The sequence below is a fragment of the Rhincodon typus genome, chromosome 3 (genome assembly GCF_021869965.1).
Source record: "Rhincodon typus isolate 14 chromosome 3, sRhiTyp1.1, whole genome shotgun sequence".
NCBI classification, from domain to species: domain Eukaryota; kingdom Metazoa; phylum Chordata; class Chondrichthyes; order Orectolobiformes; family Rhincodontidae; genus Rhincodon; species Rhincodon typus.
This window is the reverse complement of record NC_063334.1, coordinates 38,211,217-38,233,425: the sequence shown is the minus strand read 5'-3', so window position 1 is coordinate 38,233,425 and position 22,209 is coordinate 38,211,217. Positions and strand designations below refer to the sequence as shown.

Genomic DNA, 22,209 nt, shown 5'->3' with positions numbered 1-22,209 from the left:
CCTCAATAGAGTTAATGCTTTAGGTTTCATCAAAAAGACAACCACCTGAAACACTTAATTCTTTCTCCTTTCACTGAGCAAGTCCAACAGCATAGTAATGAAAATTTTCTACTGATATTTAAGTCAATAACATTTGCAAAGTGTAGGTAAATATAATGTAATAACCCATTACTTAGCATCATGTTATGGCACTCTATGCATTCACTATCACAATCTTTAGGAATACATCAGTTAGCTACCCAAAATTGATCATAGGACACAATTCAATATTCCAGCACAGCAGTAATAAAATACTGCTTTGTCATAAGTCCCCATCCTTTGTGAAAGCAAAGCTCTATTTAAACATGAAGATGAAACATGATATGCCCTGTCATCTCTCCTCCAACTAATACCGCAAAACCAAATCCATCTATTTTGTTGCTCTTTAGCACATCTCACGTAAAAACTAGTACATACGTATGCCAACATAACAGTGAATACAATCCTAAAGCAACTCATTGTATGCAGGTTTATTGAGAATTTTGAATTATTAGATGTAATATAAATGGAAGCCTTTGTTCTATTCTCCCATTTGAGGAACCTCATCCAGTGTTGATCTTTATTCAGCAATTAAGTTGGTTAACTCATACAACCAATATACATTCATTGCCAAACTTGGCGGCATCTCTATTTAACAGGAAAGAGTGTTATTTTATTTGTTGGATGATTTTTTAGGTTTCAGAAGACTGTATTTTGATCCTTATTTTCCTCTTTTCTCATTCTAAAATTTTTGGTCAAAAAGGAGCTGCAGTTTGAAAAACTGAAGTTGCTGGAAAACCTTGATAGAAGTACTTTAAATTGGTAAATTAGTTCAATAACAAAAGCAACACCAAGCACTTATGCAAAATATTTAATGCAAAAAACATCTTAAGGTTCTTCATAAAGCCTCCCTGCTAAAATATAATATTGCTAACTACTAGCTTCAGTCTCGTGTCTTACCGCAACTGCAAACATGCTGCTGTCAGGCTTCCATTCTGTCTTTTCATACGATCCAAACCGTGAAGCCGCCTTTGCAGATTCCTTGTAGCTTACAATTAAAACACTGGGCTAGCGAAAGGAAACAAAAAACAGTTCAGTCGAAACGGTACTGAAGTTGTTTATTCTGCAATAAACTAAGGATTCCGAACTGTCACAACAACTGTTGTGTTTTGGCTTCGTTTATTAGCATGTCAACTTCACATCACAGCTATATAGCATTACTTAAAGCAGAAGCCAGTGATTGAACATGCAGTTCTAAAAAGTACTCATTAGTCCATCCAATCAGTTATACGCTCTCCATCCCTGTTGTATTAAAACTAGTCCAGTGTTAACTTTGATGACAACCATCCTGCATGAAATCCTTTAATTTCATTGCATACTGAAGATTAAAATCAGCATCATAGCTGTGTGAACCAGCATGCAAGACATCAAATAATGCTTAAATAGAGAATACAAATTGATAGTGATCCACAGTGCATACTTGTTTGAAAATTATACTGCGCAATGTTTCTGAGAATAGTTGTTCTGACATGCTTGGAAGCCATTTGGGTGAACAGGAACAGTTTCTGCAAAGAGTATGCAATCTGCAACAAGCGACAGAATTGGGAACTGTGCAGTATATCAAAGAGAAAAGGTTACTTTAATCCACAAATAAACTGGCAAAAATCAAATTGGCATTAATGATTTGGACAAGGAGTTCATAGAATATTTTTGAGATAGCTTCCGAGAGCAGCACAGTCAGACAGCAAGTTATATTAGACTTGGTACAGTGTGCTATAACGGGATTAATCAGGACCATAGAGTAAAGGCAATCCTGGGCAGCTGTATCAGCAATATGATTAATTTCTACACCCAGTTTGAAAGGGAGAAGTCCTGCATCGAAGTCTAATATTTTAAATATAAATAGGGACAACCATGTGGGCATGAAAGCGGAGCAAGTAGTGAACTAGTATTCTAGGCTAGGTGATAGATGCAGTGCCAGATATTTATGGAGATATTTCAGAATAAGTATATTTGTACTATTGAAAACATTCTAAAGGGAGGGCCCACCATTCATGATTAGCTAAAATAGTTGTGAAAAGCATTAAAAGTAAGGAAAAGGGATAAAACTGCGTAATGGCAGGTAGCATATTAGATGATTGGTTAGAATATACAGAATGGCAGAGAACAACTAAAAGGATAATTAGAAGGAAGAAATGATGAGAGGACACTAGCTATCAAGTTAACAGGTCTCTACAGGTATTTGGAAAGGAACAATGTAAAGTGTTGGTTCTCTACAGGTAAAGTGATGAAAGAAAATATTCATTCAATCTTCATCATAGAGGATGCAAAAGCATTATCATAATAGCTGTTAATTAGGTGAAAGGGAGAATATATCTTGGTGAATATCACAAGGGAAGAAGTACTAAGCAAACTTAAGCAATGGATCTGACAATTCTTTAGGTCCTCAAGGACTTTACCCTAGATCTTGAGGTAGCTAATGAGGTAGGAGATGCATTGCTCTTAATTTTCTGAAATTCCCTTCAAATCAGACTGGAAAGTAATAAAATAAAAAACCCAAATCGGGGAGGGAGGGAAGCAGAAAATACAAAAATAAGGTCAGTTGTCCTAAAGTGTGTTGTGGAAAGGTATTAGAATTGATTATTAAAGCGGTCATAGGCAGCCACTTAGACGAACACAAGGCAATTGGGAAGAATCAGCACAGTTTTATGAAAGGGGGATCATACTTAACTAAGGTACCACATCAAAGGTTATTGCGAAAAATGAAAGCATGTAAGACCATGAGAAATAGGAACAGGAGTAGGCCATTCAGCCTTTGAGCTTGCTCCACCATTCAACAGGATTATGGGTGATCTGATATTCCTCATTTCCACTTTTCTGCCTTTTCTCTGTAACGTTTGATTCCCCTACTGATCAAGAATCCATCTCAGCTCTCAACGACTCAAACCCTACAGTTCTCTGTGGCAAGGAGTAAGAAGTCTCCAGCCGAAGAACAAATTCCTCCTTATCATAGAATTAAGGGATGCCAATTTTAAGACTAAGGCTATGTCCGCTGATTCTAGACTCTCCCGTGAGGAGAAACATTATTCAACATTTACCTTGTCAAGCACCTTAAGAATCCTATAGGTTTCAATGAGATCACTTTACATTCTAAACTCAGTGAATAGTGTCCCAAGGTGATTAGCCTGCCCATAAGACAATCTCTCCATATCAGGGATCACCCTAGAGAATCTTTTCTGAACAGCCTCCAATGAAATGATATCTTCCCTTAAATAAGGGGACCAAAACTACCTACAGTAGTCCAGATATGGTCTGACCAGCACTTTCTACAGTTTTAGAAAGGCGTCCTTACTCATTCTCCAACCCTCTTCATAGGGCAAATGTTCCATTAGTCTTCCTGATTAGCTACTTCACCTGTATGCTAGCTTTCTACGCACAAGTACCTCCAAGTCTCTTTCTGTTGTTGCTTTCTGCAGTTTTTCTCCACTTAAAAAGCTGTTCTTTTGTTCTCCTTTGCAAAAATCAATTTCATATTTTCTCACACTATAGTCTATTTGCCCACATTTTGCCCAGTGACTTGAAATTGTCAGATGGAGTATAACGTGGGAAAATTAGTTTGCTCAATTTGACAGGAAGAATTATGAAGCAGAGTTTTCATTAAATGGAGAATGACTGTGGAATTCCAAGGCACAGAGGGATCTACGTTCTAGTGCACACATCACAAGACATTAGTGCGCATATACAATAAAATCAAGGCAGCTAATGAATGCTATCCTTTATTACAAGAGGAATTGAAAATATAGGTAAGGATGGGGTGGCACTGGCCTAGTGGTATTATCACTGGACTGTTAATCCAGAGACCTAGGTATTGTTCTGGGGATGCAGGTTCGAATCCCACTATGGAAGACAATGGAACTTGAATTCAATAAAGATGTGGAATAAAGAAAATAATGATGATCATGAATCCATTGGCGATTGTCAGGAAAAAACCCCATCTGGTTCACTAATATCCTAGGACGGCACTGTGGCTCAGTGGTTCGCACTGCTGCCTCTCAGTGCCAGGGACCCAGGTTTGAATCCAACCTTGGGCGACTGTGGAGTTTGCATGTTGTACCTGCACCTGTGTGGGTTTCCTTCCACAGTCCAAGGATGTGCAAATGAGGTGGATTGGCCATGTTAAATTGCCCATAGCATTCAGGGATGTGTAGGTTAGGTGCATTAGCCACGGAAAATGCAGGGTTACGGGGATAGGGTGGGGGTATATGTTTGGATGGGAGGCTCTTTAGGGTCAGTGCGGACTTGTTGGACTGAATGGCCTGTTTCCACACTCTGGGGAATTCTATGATGTTATGCTTCAGTTATACAGACATTGGTGCGACTACATTTTGAATACTGAGAGCAGTTTTGGTCTTTTCCTTCCAGCAAGGATGCAAATGCACTGAGGGTATTCAGAGAAGGTTTACTAGATTGCTACCTCAAATGAGTGGGTTATGAATAAAGGTTGGACAGACTGGGCTTGTTTCCCTTCAAGTTCAGAAGAGAGAGGGATTACTTGCTTGAAATATAGAAGATCCTGAATGGTCTTGCCAAAGTGCACATTGAAAAGTTCTTTCATGTCATAGCTAAATCCAGATCTCGGACAGGGTGCAGAATATTCTCAAAGATGAGAGCGACCAGCAGGAGGTTATTGTACACACTGGAACTAATGATATAGAACCTCATCCTTTTCTCGTCCCGAGAGAATAAAAGAAATTAGGCAGGAATTTAAAAAAATAGGTTCTAGAGGACCGTAATATCTGGATTACTAGTCATGATCTAGTGACAGTAGGAATAGGAGGTTACAGCAGATGAATGCACAGCTGTGCAGCTGGTGTGGGGGGGGGGGGGGAGAAGAATTCACATTTTTGGAACATTGGAATCTTGTCTGGGATAGTAGTGAACTGTATAAAAATAACAGATTGCACATGAATTGGAAGGGGGCTAATATACTGGCAGGGAGATTTGGTAGAGCTGCTCAGGAGGATTTAAGCTAGTTGGGGGGTGGGGGAGAAGAGGGGAGTGGGGACAGCAATAGTGAAAAGACATCAGCCTGACACTGGTGCAGTTGGGAAAAAAAGGAGAAAGTCAAACAGACAGGAACAACGCAGGACTGATATACTGCATTTATTTCAATGCAAGAGGCCTAACAGGTAAGGTAAATGAACTCAGGGCACGTGTGGCAACGTGGAACTGGGCTATCACAGCGATTAGAGACCTGTTCAGGGATGGACACGACTGGCAGCTTAACATCCTAGGGTATAGATGCTATAAGAATGATAGCAAGGAGGGCAAAAGGGGTGGGCGAGTGGCATTTTTGATTAGGGGTAACATTACAGCTGTAGTTAGGAAGGATATTTCTGGGAATACGTCCAGGGAAGTTATCCGGGTGGAACTGAAAAATAAGAAAGGGACGATCACTTTATTGGGATTATACTATAGACCCCGCAATAGCCAGCAGGAAACTGAGAAGCAAATTTGCAAGGAGATCTCAGTTATCTGTAAGAATAAAAGGCTGGTAATGGTCGGGGATTTTAACTTTCTAAACATTGACTGGGACAGCCATAGTGTCAAGGGCTTGGATGGAGAGGTATTTGTTAAATATGTACAAGAAAATTCTCTGATTCAGTATGTGGATGTACCTATTACAGAAGGTGCAAAATTTGATCTACTCTTGGAATATAAGGCAAGGCAGGTGACAGAAGTGTCAGTGGGGGAGCACTTTGGGGCCAGTGATCATAATTGTATTACATTCAAACCAGTGATGGAAAAGGATAGACCAGATCTAAAAGTTAAAGTTCTAAATTGGAGGAAGGCCAATTTTGACAGTACTAGGCAAGAACTTTCAAAGGTTTATGGGGGGGTGGATATTCGCAGGTAAAGGGATGGCTGGTAAGTGGGAAATGAGATAACGAGCGTCTAAAGACAGTATGTTCCTCTTAGGGTGAAAGGCAAGGCTGGTAGGCGTAGGCGATGCTGGATGACTACAGAAATTCAGGTTTTGGTCAAGAGAAAGGAGGACGCATACATCAAGTATAGACAGCAGGGATCAAATGAATCCCGAGGAGAACGTAAAGGCAGTAGGAGTATATTTAAGAGGGAAAATCAGGAGTGCAAAAAGGGGACATGAGATAGCTTTGGCAAATAGGGTTAAGGAGAATCCAAAGGGATTCTACAAATACATTAGGACAAAAGGGTAACAATGGAGAGGAAAGGTCCCCTTGTGGATCAGCAAGGCCAGCTATGTGTGGAACCACAGGAGATGGGGAAGATACAAAATGAGTATTTCGCATCAGTGTTTACTGTGGAGAAGGATATGGAAGCTTGAGAACTTTGAGAAATAAATAGCAAATCTGTAAAAATGTCCACATTACAGAGGTGGTGGTGCTGGATGTTTTAAAATATAAAGGTGGATAAATCCCCAGGACCTGTTGAGGTGCACCCGAGAACTTTATGGGAATCTAGGGAAGTGATACATGGGCCCCTTGTGGCGATATTTGTATCATTGATAGCCACAGGTGAGGTGCTGGAAGACTGGAGGCTGGCTAGAGTGGTGCCACTATTTAAGAAAGGTGGTAAGGAAAAGCCAGGAAACTATAGACCAGTGAGCCTGACATCAGTAGTGGGCAAGTTGTTGGAGGGGATCCTGAGAGATAAGATTTACATGTATTTCAAAAGGCAAGGACTGATTAGGGGTAGTCAACATGGCTGTGTACATGGGAAACAGTGTCTCATTAACTTAATTGAACTTTTTTGAAGAAGTAACAAAGAGAATACCTGAAGGCAGAGTGGCAGTCGTGATCAATGTGGACTTCAGTAAGGTGTTTGACAAGGTTCTGCATAGTAGACTGGTTAGCAAGGTTAGATCATCCTAGGTCCACTGCTTTTTGTCTTTTATCACGTGAATATAGGAGGTATGGTTATTAAATTTGCGGATGACTCCAAAATTGGTGGTTTAGCGGATAGCCAAGGTGGTTCCCCAGAATATAATAGGACCTTGATCAAATAAGCCAGTGGGCTGAAGAGTGGCAGGTGGAGTTCAATTTCGATAAGTGTGAGGTACAGTATTTTGGAAAGTCAAATCAGGGCAGGACTTGTGCAGTTAATGGCAAGGTCCTGGGGAGTGTTGTTAAACAAAGAGAACCATGGAGTGCAGGTTCATAGTTCCTTGAAAGTAGAGTCACAGGTAGACACGATAGTGAAGGCGGCATTTGATATGCTTTTCTTTATTGGTCAGAGCACTGAGTAAAGGAGTTGGGAGGTCACGTTGCAGCTGTACAGGACATTGGTTAGGCCACTTTAGGAATACCACAATCAATTCTGGTCTCCCTGCTATAAGAATGATATTGTGAAACTTGAGAGGGTTCAGAAAAGATTTACAAGGATGTTGCCGGGGTTGGAGAGTCTCAGCTATGGAGAGAGGCTGAATAGGCTGGGTCTACTTTCCCCGGAGTGTCAAACGCTAGGTCAGAATGGGAGGTATGGTCGGTGCAAACAAGTTGGACCGAAGGGTCTGTTTCCCTGCTGTATGACTATGACTCTACTTTTAATCTTAATAGATATGCATCCTTTGTGGATAAAAGGGAGGTGGAAAAATAAAGGTTATTCAGATTTTCATCCTGCAGTGCTTCTATATTCACAATGCAATACTCCAATAATTATATTGCAGAGGATAAAATAAACACGTCAAGCAGTTGAAATGAGATAAAAGTTACTCAATGTGATAGCCTAACTGATACATCGATGAAGATCTGAGATGCCTACTGAAGAAGTAATATTATCTGGAATACATTGGGATATACTGGGAGTACAATTGAACCACACCACAACTTGCATTTTTATATTATCCTTAAATGGACAATAGTGCCCAAAGAAGCTCCACAGAGATGCGGGAAAAGATATACATAATTTTTTTTTTATATATATCTATATATATATAAATATAAAGTTGAGAGAGGATGTGCTGGAAAGGCAGTGGCATGGTGATAAAATTGTTGGGACTACTAATTGAGAAGCCCAGGCTAATATTCTAGGGATGTGGGTTCAAATTCCATTAAAGCAGATAGCGAAATTAAAAGCTAGTCTAATGACAATCATGTAACCTTTGCTGATTGCTTTAGAAAGCCACCTGCTTCATCAATGTCTTTAAGAGAAGGAAATATGTCATCCTGACCTACATGCATTGCAGACCCACAGAATTGTTGTTAATTCCTATTTGCCCTTTAAAATGGCTTAGCCAGTCAGTCAATCATTTCAAGGATGACTAGGAGTGGGCTAAAAATGCCAGCACTGACAGCACCGCCCACATCCTACACAAGTTGGGTTTAAGAAGATCTTACAGAATTATGGAAGAGAACAAGCAAGAGGTTAAAGAAAGGCACTCAAATGAAAAATAGAAAATACTAGTGGATGCAAAGTAGACAACCACACACAGAAACCTCAAAATCAATGAGCATATTAGCACTTCTTTTCATTTTCTGTGCTTTATCACTCTATGACCTACACTAGTGTGTTACTGGTTTACACACACTCCAGAGAAATAAGCATGCAATCTAGGCTGGATTCATCGCAGTATTGACAACACTACACTGTCAGTGCTGCTAACCTATCAACTCTGAGCTTAAATAATCTCAAAATGATAAACAAAATAAGACATTTCTCAAGTGTTCTGACCAACACTTACCTATCAACAAATACCAGAACAGATGGCCAGCCATTTATTTCATTGTTGTACGCAAAAGGCCATGTTTTCTAGCAATTAAACTTCAAAAACATTTAATTGGATGCAAAGATTGTCTTGAAGACATGAAAGGTGCAATACAAATGTAACTTTTTTTGATTCTGTTATGAAAAAGTAACTGTAAACCCAGATCTCAAGTTAGCATAACGCTTCCAGTTGCACTTAAATGCAAACTTTGCACTTTTATAGCATCTATTAAGTTCTCAGGACATCACTAAGGGTTTCACATAACGGTTTCACATTTACTGAACAGTAATAGAAAAAAGATTTCTCATAAGGAAGAGCATTCCAGGAACACTAGTAGAGGCAAAGTTTGAAAAGTTGTTGCATTCTGTGATTGGGGTGAGAAAATTGACTTCTAAGTGCTCTTACATGGGGCAAATAGTGTTGCTCCCCTATACTGTCTGGTCAGGAAAATAGCCTAAGCTCTTTAATAATAGTTCCTCTGCTCAAGCATGTGACTTAATCAAAAAGGGAGGTAGATCATCAGCAAAAAAAAAACCAAACAGCCAAGTGGGGTCAGTCTCAAGCCAACTAAGTTAATCAAATTACTTTGTTTCTCCCAATGTTAAACTTTCTTATCAAAAGCGTGAAATAGTACAACAAAATCTGTAACATGAACACTGGAATAAACACAAAATGAGCAAAAATGCCAGTCATCCATACCCCGTAAAGAATCTTATCCTGAGATTCAGGCACTACCTCCATTAACAAGGGTTCTTTGTTTCAGGTGGTCGTTACACCTGGTAACATCAAGTACCTCAAATTTGGTCAGTGATCAAGGACAGCAGGCTGTGACTGCAGGTGAGGCAGGTAGAGTGATCCTGTATTCAGGAACAGAGAAGCCTCAGTTCTTGACCTTGTCCAATAGGTAGGAAGTACTTGCTCCCTGTGTGGGTGAGGAACAGGGCTATAGGGAAAATCAGCCACAAGACGACGGCACCATGGTACAGGAGGCCATTAAGGAGGGGGAGCAAAAAGACAAGTGGTAGTTGTAGCGGATTCTATAATTAGGGGGACAGCATCCTTTGTAAGCAAGATCGAGAGTCCCACATGGTATGTTGCCTGCCCAATGCCAGGGTGAGGGACATCTCTGATCGCTTTAAAGGATACTGGAGAGGGAGGGGGAGGGTCCAGTGTTGTGGTCCATGTCAGGACAAACAATATAGGGGTCCTCTTTCCCAGAATGCCTGTTTGGGAATTAGCAGGAACTCGGAACTAAATTAAAGAGCAAGTCATCAAGGGTTATAATCTCCAAATTACTACCTGACGCAAGAATAAGGGAAGTTAACACATGGCTAAAGAAGTGGTGCGAGAAAGACAGGTTCTAATTCATCGGGTACTGGCATCAGTACTGGAACAGGAAGGATCTGTACCATTAGGACAGTCTCCACCTGAACCAAAGTGGGACCAATATTCTAGCAAAAAGCATAAATACATTGGCCAACAAGACTTTAAAAGTTGGGCGGGGGGGCTAGTAAAACTCCAAGTAGTATAACGGCTAATGTGAAACAAAACAGCAAGTTAACATCTGTGGGGTTGGATTCAACTGCATGGAAAAGTATGAAAAAACTTGAAAAAGAAAGGAGAACTCAGGAGAGGTTATTAAAGTTTCCATAATTTAAAAAAGGACAGTGTGTTTGAAAAGGGTTAGGAATCTAACTTCAAGCACATCGGATAAAGGGACTGTAAATACAGGACTGAAGGTGTTGTATCTGAATGCATGCAGTAAATGAAATAAGCTTTTGGCAAGGATTGAAATTAGCAGCTATGATGTGGTGGCATCACGGAGACTTGGCTGCAAGGGGATCAGGACTGGGAGCTAGTTAGCCGAATGGCCTGCTTCCATACTGTAGGGTTCTATGCATATACATCCTATTGAAAAGACAGGCAGGTGGACAGAGAGGTGGTCAGGACGATGTAGAATCTGTGTGGGTAGAGTTGAGGAACCGCAAAAGGTTAAAACAACATAATGGGAGGTATGTACAGGCCTCCAAACAGTAGTTAGGATGTGCGGCACAAGATACACTAGGAGATAGAAAAGGTGCGTCAAGAAAGGCAAGGTTAGTGATCATGGAGGATTTCAATATGTAGCTGGGAAAATCAGGTTGGTAGTGGATCGCCAGAAAAGGAATTTGTGGAATGTCTACAAGATGGTTCTTTGGAGCAGCTTGTGGTGGAGCCCACTAGGGAACAGGCAATTCTGGATTTAGTGATGTACAATGAGGCAGAATTGATAAGGGAGCTTAAGGTGAAGGAACCCTTAGGAGACAGTGATCATAATATGATTGCATTTACTCTGCAATTTGAGGGGAGTGAAGCTGGAATCAGAATGTAATGGTTTTACTGTTGAATAAAGGTAACTACAGAGGGAGGAGCCTGCCAGAACTGACTGGGAGAGGAGCCTAGCAGGAAAGACAGTGGAACAGCAATGGCAGGAGCTTCTGGAAGCAATTCGGAAGACACAGCAAAAATTCATCCCTAGGACAAAGGAGCATACTAAATGGAGGACGAGGCAACCATGGCTCACAAGGGAAGTCAGGGACAGCATAAAAGCAAAAGAGAAAGCATATAATGTCGCAAACGGCAGTGGGAAGCCAGGGGATTGGGAAGCCTACAAAGACCAGAGGACAACTCAAACAAGAAATAAGAAGGAAAAAGTTAAATGAGAGTAAACTAGCCAGTAATATAAAAGAAGATTGCAAGATTTTCTTTAGATATATAAAGGGCAAAAGAGGACATTGGGCTGTTGGAAAGTGATCCTGGAGTAGTAGTAATGGGGAACAAAAATGACGGAGGAACTGAACAAGGACTTTGTTTCAGTCTTCATAGTGGAAGACACGAGTAACATCCCAAAAATTCAACACAGTCGTCGGGGGACGGGGGTAGCAGGTCAGTATGGTGGCCATCAGCAAGGAGAAGGTGCGAGAAAAACCGAGAGGTCTGAAGATAAATCACCTAGACCAGATGGACTACACCCCAGAGTTCTGAAGGAGGTAGCTGAAGAGATAATGAAGGTGGTAGTGGTGATCTTTCAGGAATCACTGGAGTCATGGAGGATCCTAAATGACTGACAACCCTGCCCTGTTTAAGAAGGGAGTGAGGCAAAAGACAGGAAGTTACAGACCGAGATAACAAGGTGTAGAGGTGGATGAACACAGCAGGCCAAGCAGCATCAGAGGAGCAGGAAGGCCGACGTTTCGGGCCTAGACCCTTCTTCAGAAATGAAGCTGTGTTCATCCAGCTCTACACCTTGTTATCTCATATTCTCCAGCATCTGCAGTTCCTACCATCTCTGAAACAAATTACAGAGCGATTTACCTGACCCCGGTTGTTGGTAAGATTTGAGTCCATTGTGAAGGATGAGATTTATGAATACTTGGAAATACATGGTAAAATAGGGCAAAGTCAGCATGGTTTCATCAAGACGAGGTCATGCCTGATAAATCTGTTAGAATTCTTTGAGGAAGTAGCAAGCAGGTTAGACAAAGGAGAGCCAATGGATGTTAGCTACTTTGACATCCAGAAGGCTTTTGACAAGGTGCTGCACAGGAGGCTGCTGAGTAAGATAAGACGCAAGGTACTAGCACAGACCGAAGATTGGCGGACTAACAGAAAACAGAGTGGGGATAAAAAGATTGTTCTCAGGATGGCAGCTGGTGACAAGTGGTGTTCCACAAGGGTCAGTGTTGGGACCACAACTTTTCACTTTATACATTAATGATCTAGACGAAGGAACTGAGGGCATTCTGGCTAAGTTTGCAGACAATATAAAGATAGTGGAGGGACAGGTAGTTTTGAGGAGGTGGGGAGGCAGCAGAAGGATTTAGACAGGTTGGGAGAGTGGGCAAAGTGGCAGATGGAATACAACATGAGGAAGTGTGAAGTCATGCACTTTGGCAGAAAGAATAGAGACAGACTATTTTCTAAATGGGGAGAAAAATCAGAAATCTGAAGTGTACAGGTCTTGGGACTCCTAGTCTAGGATTCTCTTAAGGTTAACTTGCAGGTTGAGTCGGTGGTTAGGAAGATCAATCAATGCCAGCATTGCATTTGGAGGACTAGAATATAAAAACAGGAACGTACTTCTGAGGCTTTAAAAGGCTCTGGTCAGACCACATTTACAATATTGAGTGTGATTTTGGGCTCCATATTTTCAGGAAGGATGTACTGGCTCTGGAGCAAGTACAGAGGAGGTTCTTAACATATGAAGAATATTTAAGGACTCTGGGTCCATACTCAATGGCATTTAGAAGGATGAGGGAGGGGTCTAATTGAAACTTACAAAATACTGAACAGCCTGGATACAGTGAACGTTGGGCAGATGTTTCTATTAGCAGGACAGACTAGAACCCAAGGGCACAGCCTTACAGTAAAGGGAAGACCCTTCAGAACAGAGATCAGGGGAAACTTTTTTAGCCAGAGAATGATGAATCTATGGAATTCATTACAACAGAAAGCTGTTGAGGCCAGGTCATTGAATATATTTAAGACAGAGGTAGATAGATGGAATGCATCCCAGGGTACTAAAAGAGATGGCGGGAGAAATAGCAGGTGCACTGACGGCAATTTTCCAAAATTCGCTGGACTCTGGGGCAGTCCCAGCAGATTGGAAAACAGCAAATGTGATGCCACTGTTTAAAAAGGGAAGTAGACAAAAGATGGGGAATTATAGACCGGTTAGCTTAACCTCTGTAGTGGGGAAGATGCTTGAGTCTATTATCAAGGAAGAAATAGCAAGGCATCTTGATAGAAATTGTCCCGTTGGGCAGACGCAGCATGGATTCATGAAGGGCAGGTCATGCTTGACAAATCTTTTGGAATTCTATGAAGACATTACGAGTGAGGTGGACAATGGGGACCCAGTGGATGTGGTGTACCTAGACTTCCAAAAGGCCTTTGACAAGGTGCCACACAAGAGGCTACTGCATAAGATAAGGACGCATGGCATTAAGGGTAAAATATTAGCATGCGTGGAGGATTGGTTGACTAACAGGAAGCAAAGAGTGGGGATAAATGAGTGCTATTCTAGCTGGCAGTCAGTGACTAGTGGTGTGCCTCAGGGATCAGTGTTGGGACCGCAATTATTTACAATTTATATAGATGATTTGGAGTTGGAGATCACGTGTAGGGTGTCAAAGTTTGCAGATGACACTAAGATGAGTGGCAAAGCAAAGTGTGCAGAGGACTGTGAAACTTTGCAGAGGAACATAGATACATTGAGTGAGTGGGCAAAGGTCTGGCAGATGGAATACAATGTAAATAAATGAAAAGTCATACATTTTGGTAGGAGTAATAGTAAAAAGGATTATTACTTGAATGGTAAAAAGTTGCAGCATGCTGCTAGGCAGAGGGACCTGGGTGTCCTTGTGCATCAATCACAGAAGGTAGGTCTGCTGGTACAACAAGTAATTAGGAAGGCAAATGGAATTTTGTCCTTCATTGCTAAAGGGATTGAAATAAAAAGCAGAGAGGTTATGTTGCAGCTGTACAAGGTGCTGGTGAGGCCACACCTGGAGTACTGTGTGCAGTTTTGGTCTCCTTACTTGAGAAAGGATGTATTGGCACTGGAGGGGGTGCAAAGGAGGTTCACTAGGTTGATTCCGGAGTTGAGGGGGTTGGCTGATGAGGAGAGACTGAGTAGATTGGGATTATATTCATTGGAATTCAGAAGAATGAGGGGGGATCTTATAGAAACATATAAAATTATGAAGGGAATAGATAAGATAGAAGTAGAGAGGATGTTTCCACTGGCAGGTGAAGCTAGGACAAGAGGGCATAGCCTCAAGATTACAGGGAGCAGATTTAGGACTGAACTGAGAAAGGAATTTCTTCACCCAGAGGGTTGTTAATCTATGGAATTCCTTGCCCAGTGAAGTAGTTGACGCTACTTCAGTAAATGTTTTAAAAAAAAAGGTAGGTTTTTTTTGAACAATAAAGGAATTAAGGGATACGGTGAGAACGCGGGTAAGTGGATCTGAGTCCACGAAAGGATCAGCCATGATCTTATTGAATGACAGAGCAGGCTCCAAGGGCCAGACAGCCTACTCCTGCTCCTGCTCCTAGTTCTTATGTTCTTATAGGTTCTTGATTGTTAAGCGGATCAAAGGTTACCGGGAGAAGCAGGAAAATGGGGTTAAGAAACTTATCAGCCATGATTCAATGGTGGAGCAGACCCAAGGCACTGAATGGCCTAATTTCTGCTTCTGTCTCTTACGGATTCTCATACAGTCACCACAAAAAACGCATCTAGACAGGGGAACAACACATTTGCTTGAAACCCAGAAATCCAAACTCTTCACAATAAATTCTGTTTGGTGGGTAAAATTTTACTAGGATTTAGTTTTCCCAATTATTTGCATATTAAATCTCAAAATAAAGGCAAGATCTCAAAATATGACTCTTTTTAAAACTACCTCACAAACTTCTTAGCTGTTGGGTGGAAATTTAATGACCAACAAGGAGCAGCATTGCAAAACGTTTTGGCGTAAATTTTATTGTCAGGCATTAAATGCAATGGCTGCAGGAATACAATCAAGCCAATATGCTTTCACATGACCATGGCACTCAACTGTTTGACAAAAATATTCAAGTTCATTGCATATCACTTGCAATACCAAAGTACTTCGTCATTTGACAATGTTAAAGCTTAAAATGATCTTAAGACAGACAAAAAGTTAATAGCTGCATGATTTTCAACTTTTACTTTAAAGGCATCATACATACACAAAATGCCATAAAATGCTTTATTAGAAGGCTGTCAAACAAAGAATTGATGCCTTCATCTCCTTGTGTAATTTGACAAGTACAAGGACTTTAGTTGAAGAAGAAAAATGTTATATAAAAGCATCTTAAATGACCCTATGGTGGAGCAAATAAAGCAAGGAATAACAAATACAAGCACAATATGTCAAAATTGGGAGGGTTGAAAGAGTTTACAGGGTTGGGGATTGTTGCAGGGTGTGGGGGTGGGGTCATGGAAAACTCGAAACAAGGGTAGGAATTTTAAAAATCAAGATACAGTGACAATCCAAAACTTTCTCACACCTCTAAGGCTTACATTCACTCTCTCAAGTATTTCAGAGTTTGATATATTTCTATATTTACAATATTCACTAGATATAACTTCATTGACATATTTCATGATCTTCGAATGCTGCAAAGTTCTTCAAAGGAACTGCAAGTTTTTAAAAAATATTTTTAATATAGATTTCAGCTAACTCTAGAAGTATTCTCCACTTTTTGCAAATATTTGCCATCAAATATGATGTATGGCATTAGGAATACATTCCCATTCTTAACATGCATCGAGGACTCATGTCTGGATGATTGCAACAAATGGTTCATCTAAAGTAGAGAGGAAACCTGAACCTGTTCGTTCAGAAATAAAAGAAGAGGGTGGGGGTGCATTAAAATAATATTGGGACTATTTTGAAAACGCTTCTTCAAAGTCATATGGTTTGAACTACTTGCTCATCCACTGGAAATCACATGTTCAGGTTTATGTCTGTCAGTAAGTATTGATTGAGATTTTATATTTGGAATTCAGCTGGGAAAACAGCATGCAGAGAAAAAGAGATGCTAACTGGCCCATCCTCTGATTTTCTTAGTATTAGGTTCCAAGGAGAACCAGGAGACTGAAGTGTTAAAACAGAAACAGCTTTGTAATGGTGGTGTTCAATCTACAAGCAGCAAGATTAGAAAGCTGTTTGTTTCTCCAAAATAACTGATGTCATCACTACATCATGCAATTGAACTCTTGAAGTAACAGTCCACCATACTTACAAAAATATACAACACCAAAGGAACCCTGAGGGTCCAGTGTAATTTAGCTCTTCTCCTGAAAAACCTATGAAAGAGTTCTTCCCAGTTTTTCCAAACAAGCTGCATCTGTAAAGGTCCCAATGACAACTGCCTGGGTTTAGTGACACCTGACTACATATGCATCTTGAACATTTTCACTATGTTAGTTTTGACCTCCAATTATTGGCTAGGATTTTTTCCTCAAAATTAATTTCTGCAGGGTAAGTTCTTCACTTTAATTGGTGCATGTGTGATTATTTAGATGAGTAGATACTCCAGGTTTCGCAGCGTATTAGTCAGTCTTACATCTTTGCCAAACAGGCACCTTTTATAATAATAGTGTGGAGCTGCAGGAACACAGCAGGCCAGGCAACATCAGAGGAGCAGGAAAGTTGACATTTCGGGTCGGGACCCTGAAGGGTCAAAGTCAACTTTCCTGCTCCTCTGACGCTGCCTGACCTGCTATGTTCCTCCAGCTCCACGCTGTATTGTCTCCAACTCGAGCATCTGCAGTTCTCGCTACCTCAGACCTTTTGTAACAGTTTAACAACTTTGTAATTTGTTTAAACTTGGCTGATGAATCCTTTTATTCTAAACCCAAGGTTGATATAGCATACAACTGGCTATAATTGGTAACTGGGTAAAATAGCAGCTTCCAAGTTGAAATTGCCAAAACACAATTTCTATGGGGCATTTACTGCTATGATAAATTGATCTTCCTCTTGATGACAGATCATTTATTTCATAGATATTAAATTATAAGAGAACATCCCCTTTAACAACTGTAGGTTCAATCTAAAATTAAAGTCCTGCAGATGCATATTATGTGACCACTTGAATTTAGTTGAAGTGTTTTACAAGTAATTGTAATTCCAGTCCTTTACTGTGGTACAAAATAACTCTGTCAAGTATCATCACAGAATCCGTACAGTGTGGAAACAGGCCACTCGGCCCAATGAGTCCACACTGACCATCTGAAAAAGCATCCCAACCCAGACTCACTCCCCTATCCTATCCCTATAATCTTGCACTCCCCACGACTGACCCATCTAACCTACACATCCCTGGACACTGTGGGCAATTCAGCATGGCCAATCCACCTAACCTGCACATCTTTGGACTGTGGGAGGAAACTGGTGCACCTGGAGGAAACACGCAGACACACAGTGTGCAAACTTCACACAGACAGTCACAACAGGCTGTAATTCAACCTGGGTCCCTGGTGCTGTGAGGCAGCAATGCTAACAACTAAACATTCTAATATCTGAGATTATGCAACTAACCCAATTTTACAGATTAATATTTGAAAAGAGTGCTTAGAGCTTTAACAACAACTTTTGACATCTTTGAAAATAAGTGTAAGTCCTTCTGATTCTGAAACCAGAAAAAAAGAAGAAAATTGCCCTGTACAATAAATAAATCCATAGGCATCTAGCATTGGAATGGAAAGAATAGTTTCCGCAATTGCCTGGATTCAAAGTTAATCTCAGCAACACAGCCCAAAATTGGCTCAAAACAATTTCCATTGCTCTTATTTATGCCAGGGAGAATATGCTGCTAATTCATGACCCTTTTATGTCAGACAAAAAAAAATTACATCAGAATACTGACTCAAGCCATTATATTGCCAAAAAGGTGAATTTAAAGACAGTTAACTTAATTTCTTGTTTAAATTTTAGTTTTTGGCTCATCATTTGAAATTTGAATGCAGAAAATAAATAATAAATAATCTTGTTTTTATTTGTACAGTTAACGTTTCTACCTTAAAAGTCAATGTGACGAAAAAAACCTACACCACCAATATTTAAAATATTTCAAAGCTAACATAAGGAAATCCAAAAAGATTCTGAGGAAAAGATTTTGCAAATAAAAGGAGATTGAAGATACTTTACATTTGACAAATAGTCTTTAGAACAATGCTTCCCAACCTTTTCCTAGTGAGATCACATTTTCATGCCTCAGGATAAGGTACAGGAGTCAGTGAGTGAAGCGCAGTTGGAATTGTCATAGTAGCTCAGAAGCGCCTCATCTCCCTTTCTCCCATTTCCCCTTCCACACTTCTGTCACCCATTCCACACAAACCAGCCTCCCCCACATCTACCCTTTCACCCATCTCCCTCTCTCTCCCCATGCCCCTTGCGACCCAGCCACCATCCCTACCTTCCCCTTTCAGCTGCTCCTGCCTTCCCACTCCCTCCTGTGCCTCGGAGTTTGGTCATCCAATCCAATATGTTACGTGATTTGGCGTCATGTTTTACTCGAGTGTGATGTGAAATGCCTTTGGAATACAATACATGCAGTTCAGAAATTGAGAAAAGCAGGCTATAACAGACGTTTTGATTTAGATATATTCATTACTTGCCGTGGTTCATTCGCTAGTTCGCAGATGTTTCATTACCCTACTGGGTAACATCTTCGGTGCAGCCTCCAATGAAGCTCTGCTGTGTTTTCCCGCCTGGTATTTAAACTCTGGGGTCCGTTGGAATTGGTTACCTCATTGCCGGTTTTTCTTCAGTGATGTATATATAGGGTTTAATTCTACGTTTATTGATGGCCTTCTTGGTGGCGAACAAAGCCTCTAGAAATTCCTGTGCTTGTCTGTTTGGCCTGTCCTAGGATCCTGATGTTGTCCCAACCAAACTGGTGGTTCTCCTTATCCATGTGAACGGAGACGAGCGAGTACTGGTCATGTCTTTTTGTTGCTAGTTGGTGTTCATGTATTCTTGTGGCCAGTCTCCTTCCTGTCTGTCCAATGTAATGTTTGTCTTAGTCTTTGCATGAGAAGAAAAACCAGAAATGAGGCAACCAATTCCAGTGGACCCCAGAGTGGGAAAACACAACAGAGGCTGCAGTGATGTTGTTAGGCAGTAGGGTAATGAAACGTCTGCAAACTAACGAACCAACTCGGCGAGCGAACCAACCAACCACAGCATCCACAAACTGGGCTACAAATCTACTCAAGAACCTTAGATATTCATTATTTCTCCTTGCTCATAGTTGAAGTGTGATTTTTGTCCAACCAAGCTACTCAAATAACAAGGAAGCAATACACACAGTAGGAATTCAAAGCAAAAAAATCTCAAAGGAACAAGCTTCTTGAATCTCAAGGCAGAACCATGGCTTTCCAAATGTCATTCGTGTTCTGGTACACTTGGCTTCCTCAAGAGATATGGAAATTTAGTGAACAGAAGCTAAAACACACTTAACTAATGCACTCAGATCACAGTCTTCATGCTGGGTGGGAGTAGAGGAAAAGCAGCTGGAGCCAATCTTGTTCTGTACTTCATTTCAAATTACATAAGTTTAGAAAATTCTAAATAACTAGAATCACATTGTTAATTCATGCAAGATAAAAAAAAATCACCTGCTGAATCCAAAGCACTGTGTCGTAAATATTAAAATGTTCATACTAGCAATCCAACAATGTGTATGCCTGATGCCCTCAGGTCAAAAGTACACATCAGACAACCTTTGTTTCAACAAAAAGGAAAGTGGAGTGGAGGCAAAGGAAACGATTAATTGCATATTGGCTAATGGGTAGGAAACAGCAAGTGGGGATATGGAAACAAAACAGAAGTTGCTGGAAAAGCTCAGCAGGTCTGACAGCAGCTGTGAAGGAAAAAAAACAGAGTTAACGTTTCGGGTCCAGTGACCCTTCCTCAGAACTCTGAGGATATGGATTCTTTTCAAGTTGCCAACCTGTAACCAAGGGTCCACAGGGATCAGTGCTGGGACCAAAACTTTTACAGTATATATTGATGATTTGGAGGAAGAAAACAAAATGTACTGTAGCCAAATTTGCAGGCGACAAAAGTAGGTGGAAAAGCAAGTTGAGAGAGATATATAAAGCATTGGTAGGTTAAGTAAGTGGGCAAAAAGTTGGCAAATACAATATAATGTGGAAAAATGTGAAATTGTTTCTTTTGGAAGAGCATAAGATTTACAATTATAATGTATTATTTATGTAGAGAAAAACTACAGAAAGCTGCAACACAAAGATTTTGAGGTACTGTGCATGAAACACAAAGTTAGCATCCCAGATGCGGTGGGTAATCAGGAAGACTAATGGAACGTTGGCCCTTATTTTAAGGACATTTGAGATCAAGTAAGGAAATCTTACTGCAACTTACAAGGTACTGGCAAGACCACATCTGGAGTACTGAGCGCAGTTTTGGTCCCTTATTTAAGGAAAGATATCATTTCACTGGAGGCAGTTCAGACAAGGTTCACTTGGATGATTCCTGGTATAGAGACTGTCTTACAAGCAAAGGCTAAACAGGTTAGAACTCTACATATTTTAGAATATTGACAGGCAATCTCATTGAAACATATAGGATTCTTAAAGGGGCTTGACAAGGAAAATACTAAAGAAAGACACTCTCTCAAGGAGAAGCAATGACCAGAGGACATGGTTTTCAGGCGTCAATTTAAGACTGAGATGAGGAGGAAATTCTTGAGGGTGTGTCTTTTGAATTCCTTGCCACAGAGTGTGGTGGCAGCAGAGTCCTCGTGTATAATCAATGCTGAGATGGATAAATTCTTGATCAGTTCAGGAATCAAGAGTTACAGGAAAGAGGCAGGAAAGTGAATGCAAGGAATTTTGGACCAGTCATGATTCTATTGAAATGGTATAGTAGTTTTGAGGGGCTGAACAGCCTCCTCCTGTTCCTATTTCTTGATTCATAGGACAAAAACCCAGACCATTCTGAAACCTGGGTACTTTCGTAACGTTGGAATGGGATGATATATCAGCTCAACTTCTAACAAACACCCCACGAAGCAGGCATGTGAAAACAATATGCACCAGAAGACTTAGTCAATGCTTCCTGCTCAGTCATGTAAAGCCTTTATAATGTGCTTATAATAATTTAATTTTATTGTATAATTTTAATATTATTTACAATATTACAACCCCAAAGTTAAAAATAAACATCACTTATTGGCAATGTCAGTAACTTCTACACATGCAAAAATTCCTCAGAATCTAACAACTTTAGTCCAGATTTGAGACAGGGAGGACATGGAATAAACAGCATCAATATGTTGATTGTTTAATTTGTATTCCTTTTTTAAAGAAAGAATAAAGTCTTATTCATTGCAGATTGGAGAGGTAAGTGGGAGCGCTTGCTTGCAGTATAAAAGCTGAGCTCAACATTCATTTTAAAGTGTATTTTGGTTTAAGATGAACTTTCAACAGATCACATGGAGATAATTATGCTGCAATCAATGGTATAGATCAGCACTTTAGGCTTGACATATTAGACAATAAAAATCACAAGCCATTACAGACATTGGCAAATGGTTTAGAGGGGCAGAGCAACATACCTAGCCCCAAAACACTCACCACTGTTATCCACTTAACAATTCTTTAGGTCATCCTTTGTTCTTTCTCCAGTTGCCTTATTTTATCTGATTATGCCATGGTGCAGAACTTTGGAATTTTTTCTACAGGTGCAATACTGTTCCAACTTTTAAATGATGCCAGAGATGGAGGAATGATAACATAGTACAGAGGCTTCAACTTCACAATATATTCTTTTCAACGTTCAAACGCAGACAGACAGGTTTCTTAATTCCTGAACAACAATCCAAGTTATTTGCTAAACTACAAG

General features: G+C 40.4%; 1 protein-coding gene across 1 annotated transcript in view; it reads right to left on the bottom strand.

The window, feature by feature from the left end:
- Window positions 1-22,209, bottom strand: part of LOC109935311 (guanine nucleotide exchange factor subunit RIC1) — a 152,124-nt gene that overhangs the window by 116,587 nt on the left and 13,328 nt on the right. The window contains exon 2 of the mRNA XM_048620346.1: window positions 979-1,086. Within this exon, the coding sequence (XP_048476303.1) occupies window positions 979-1,086 (108 nt within the window). The remainder of the gene's footprint in view (window positions 1-978; window positions 1,087-22,209) is intronic.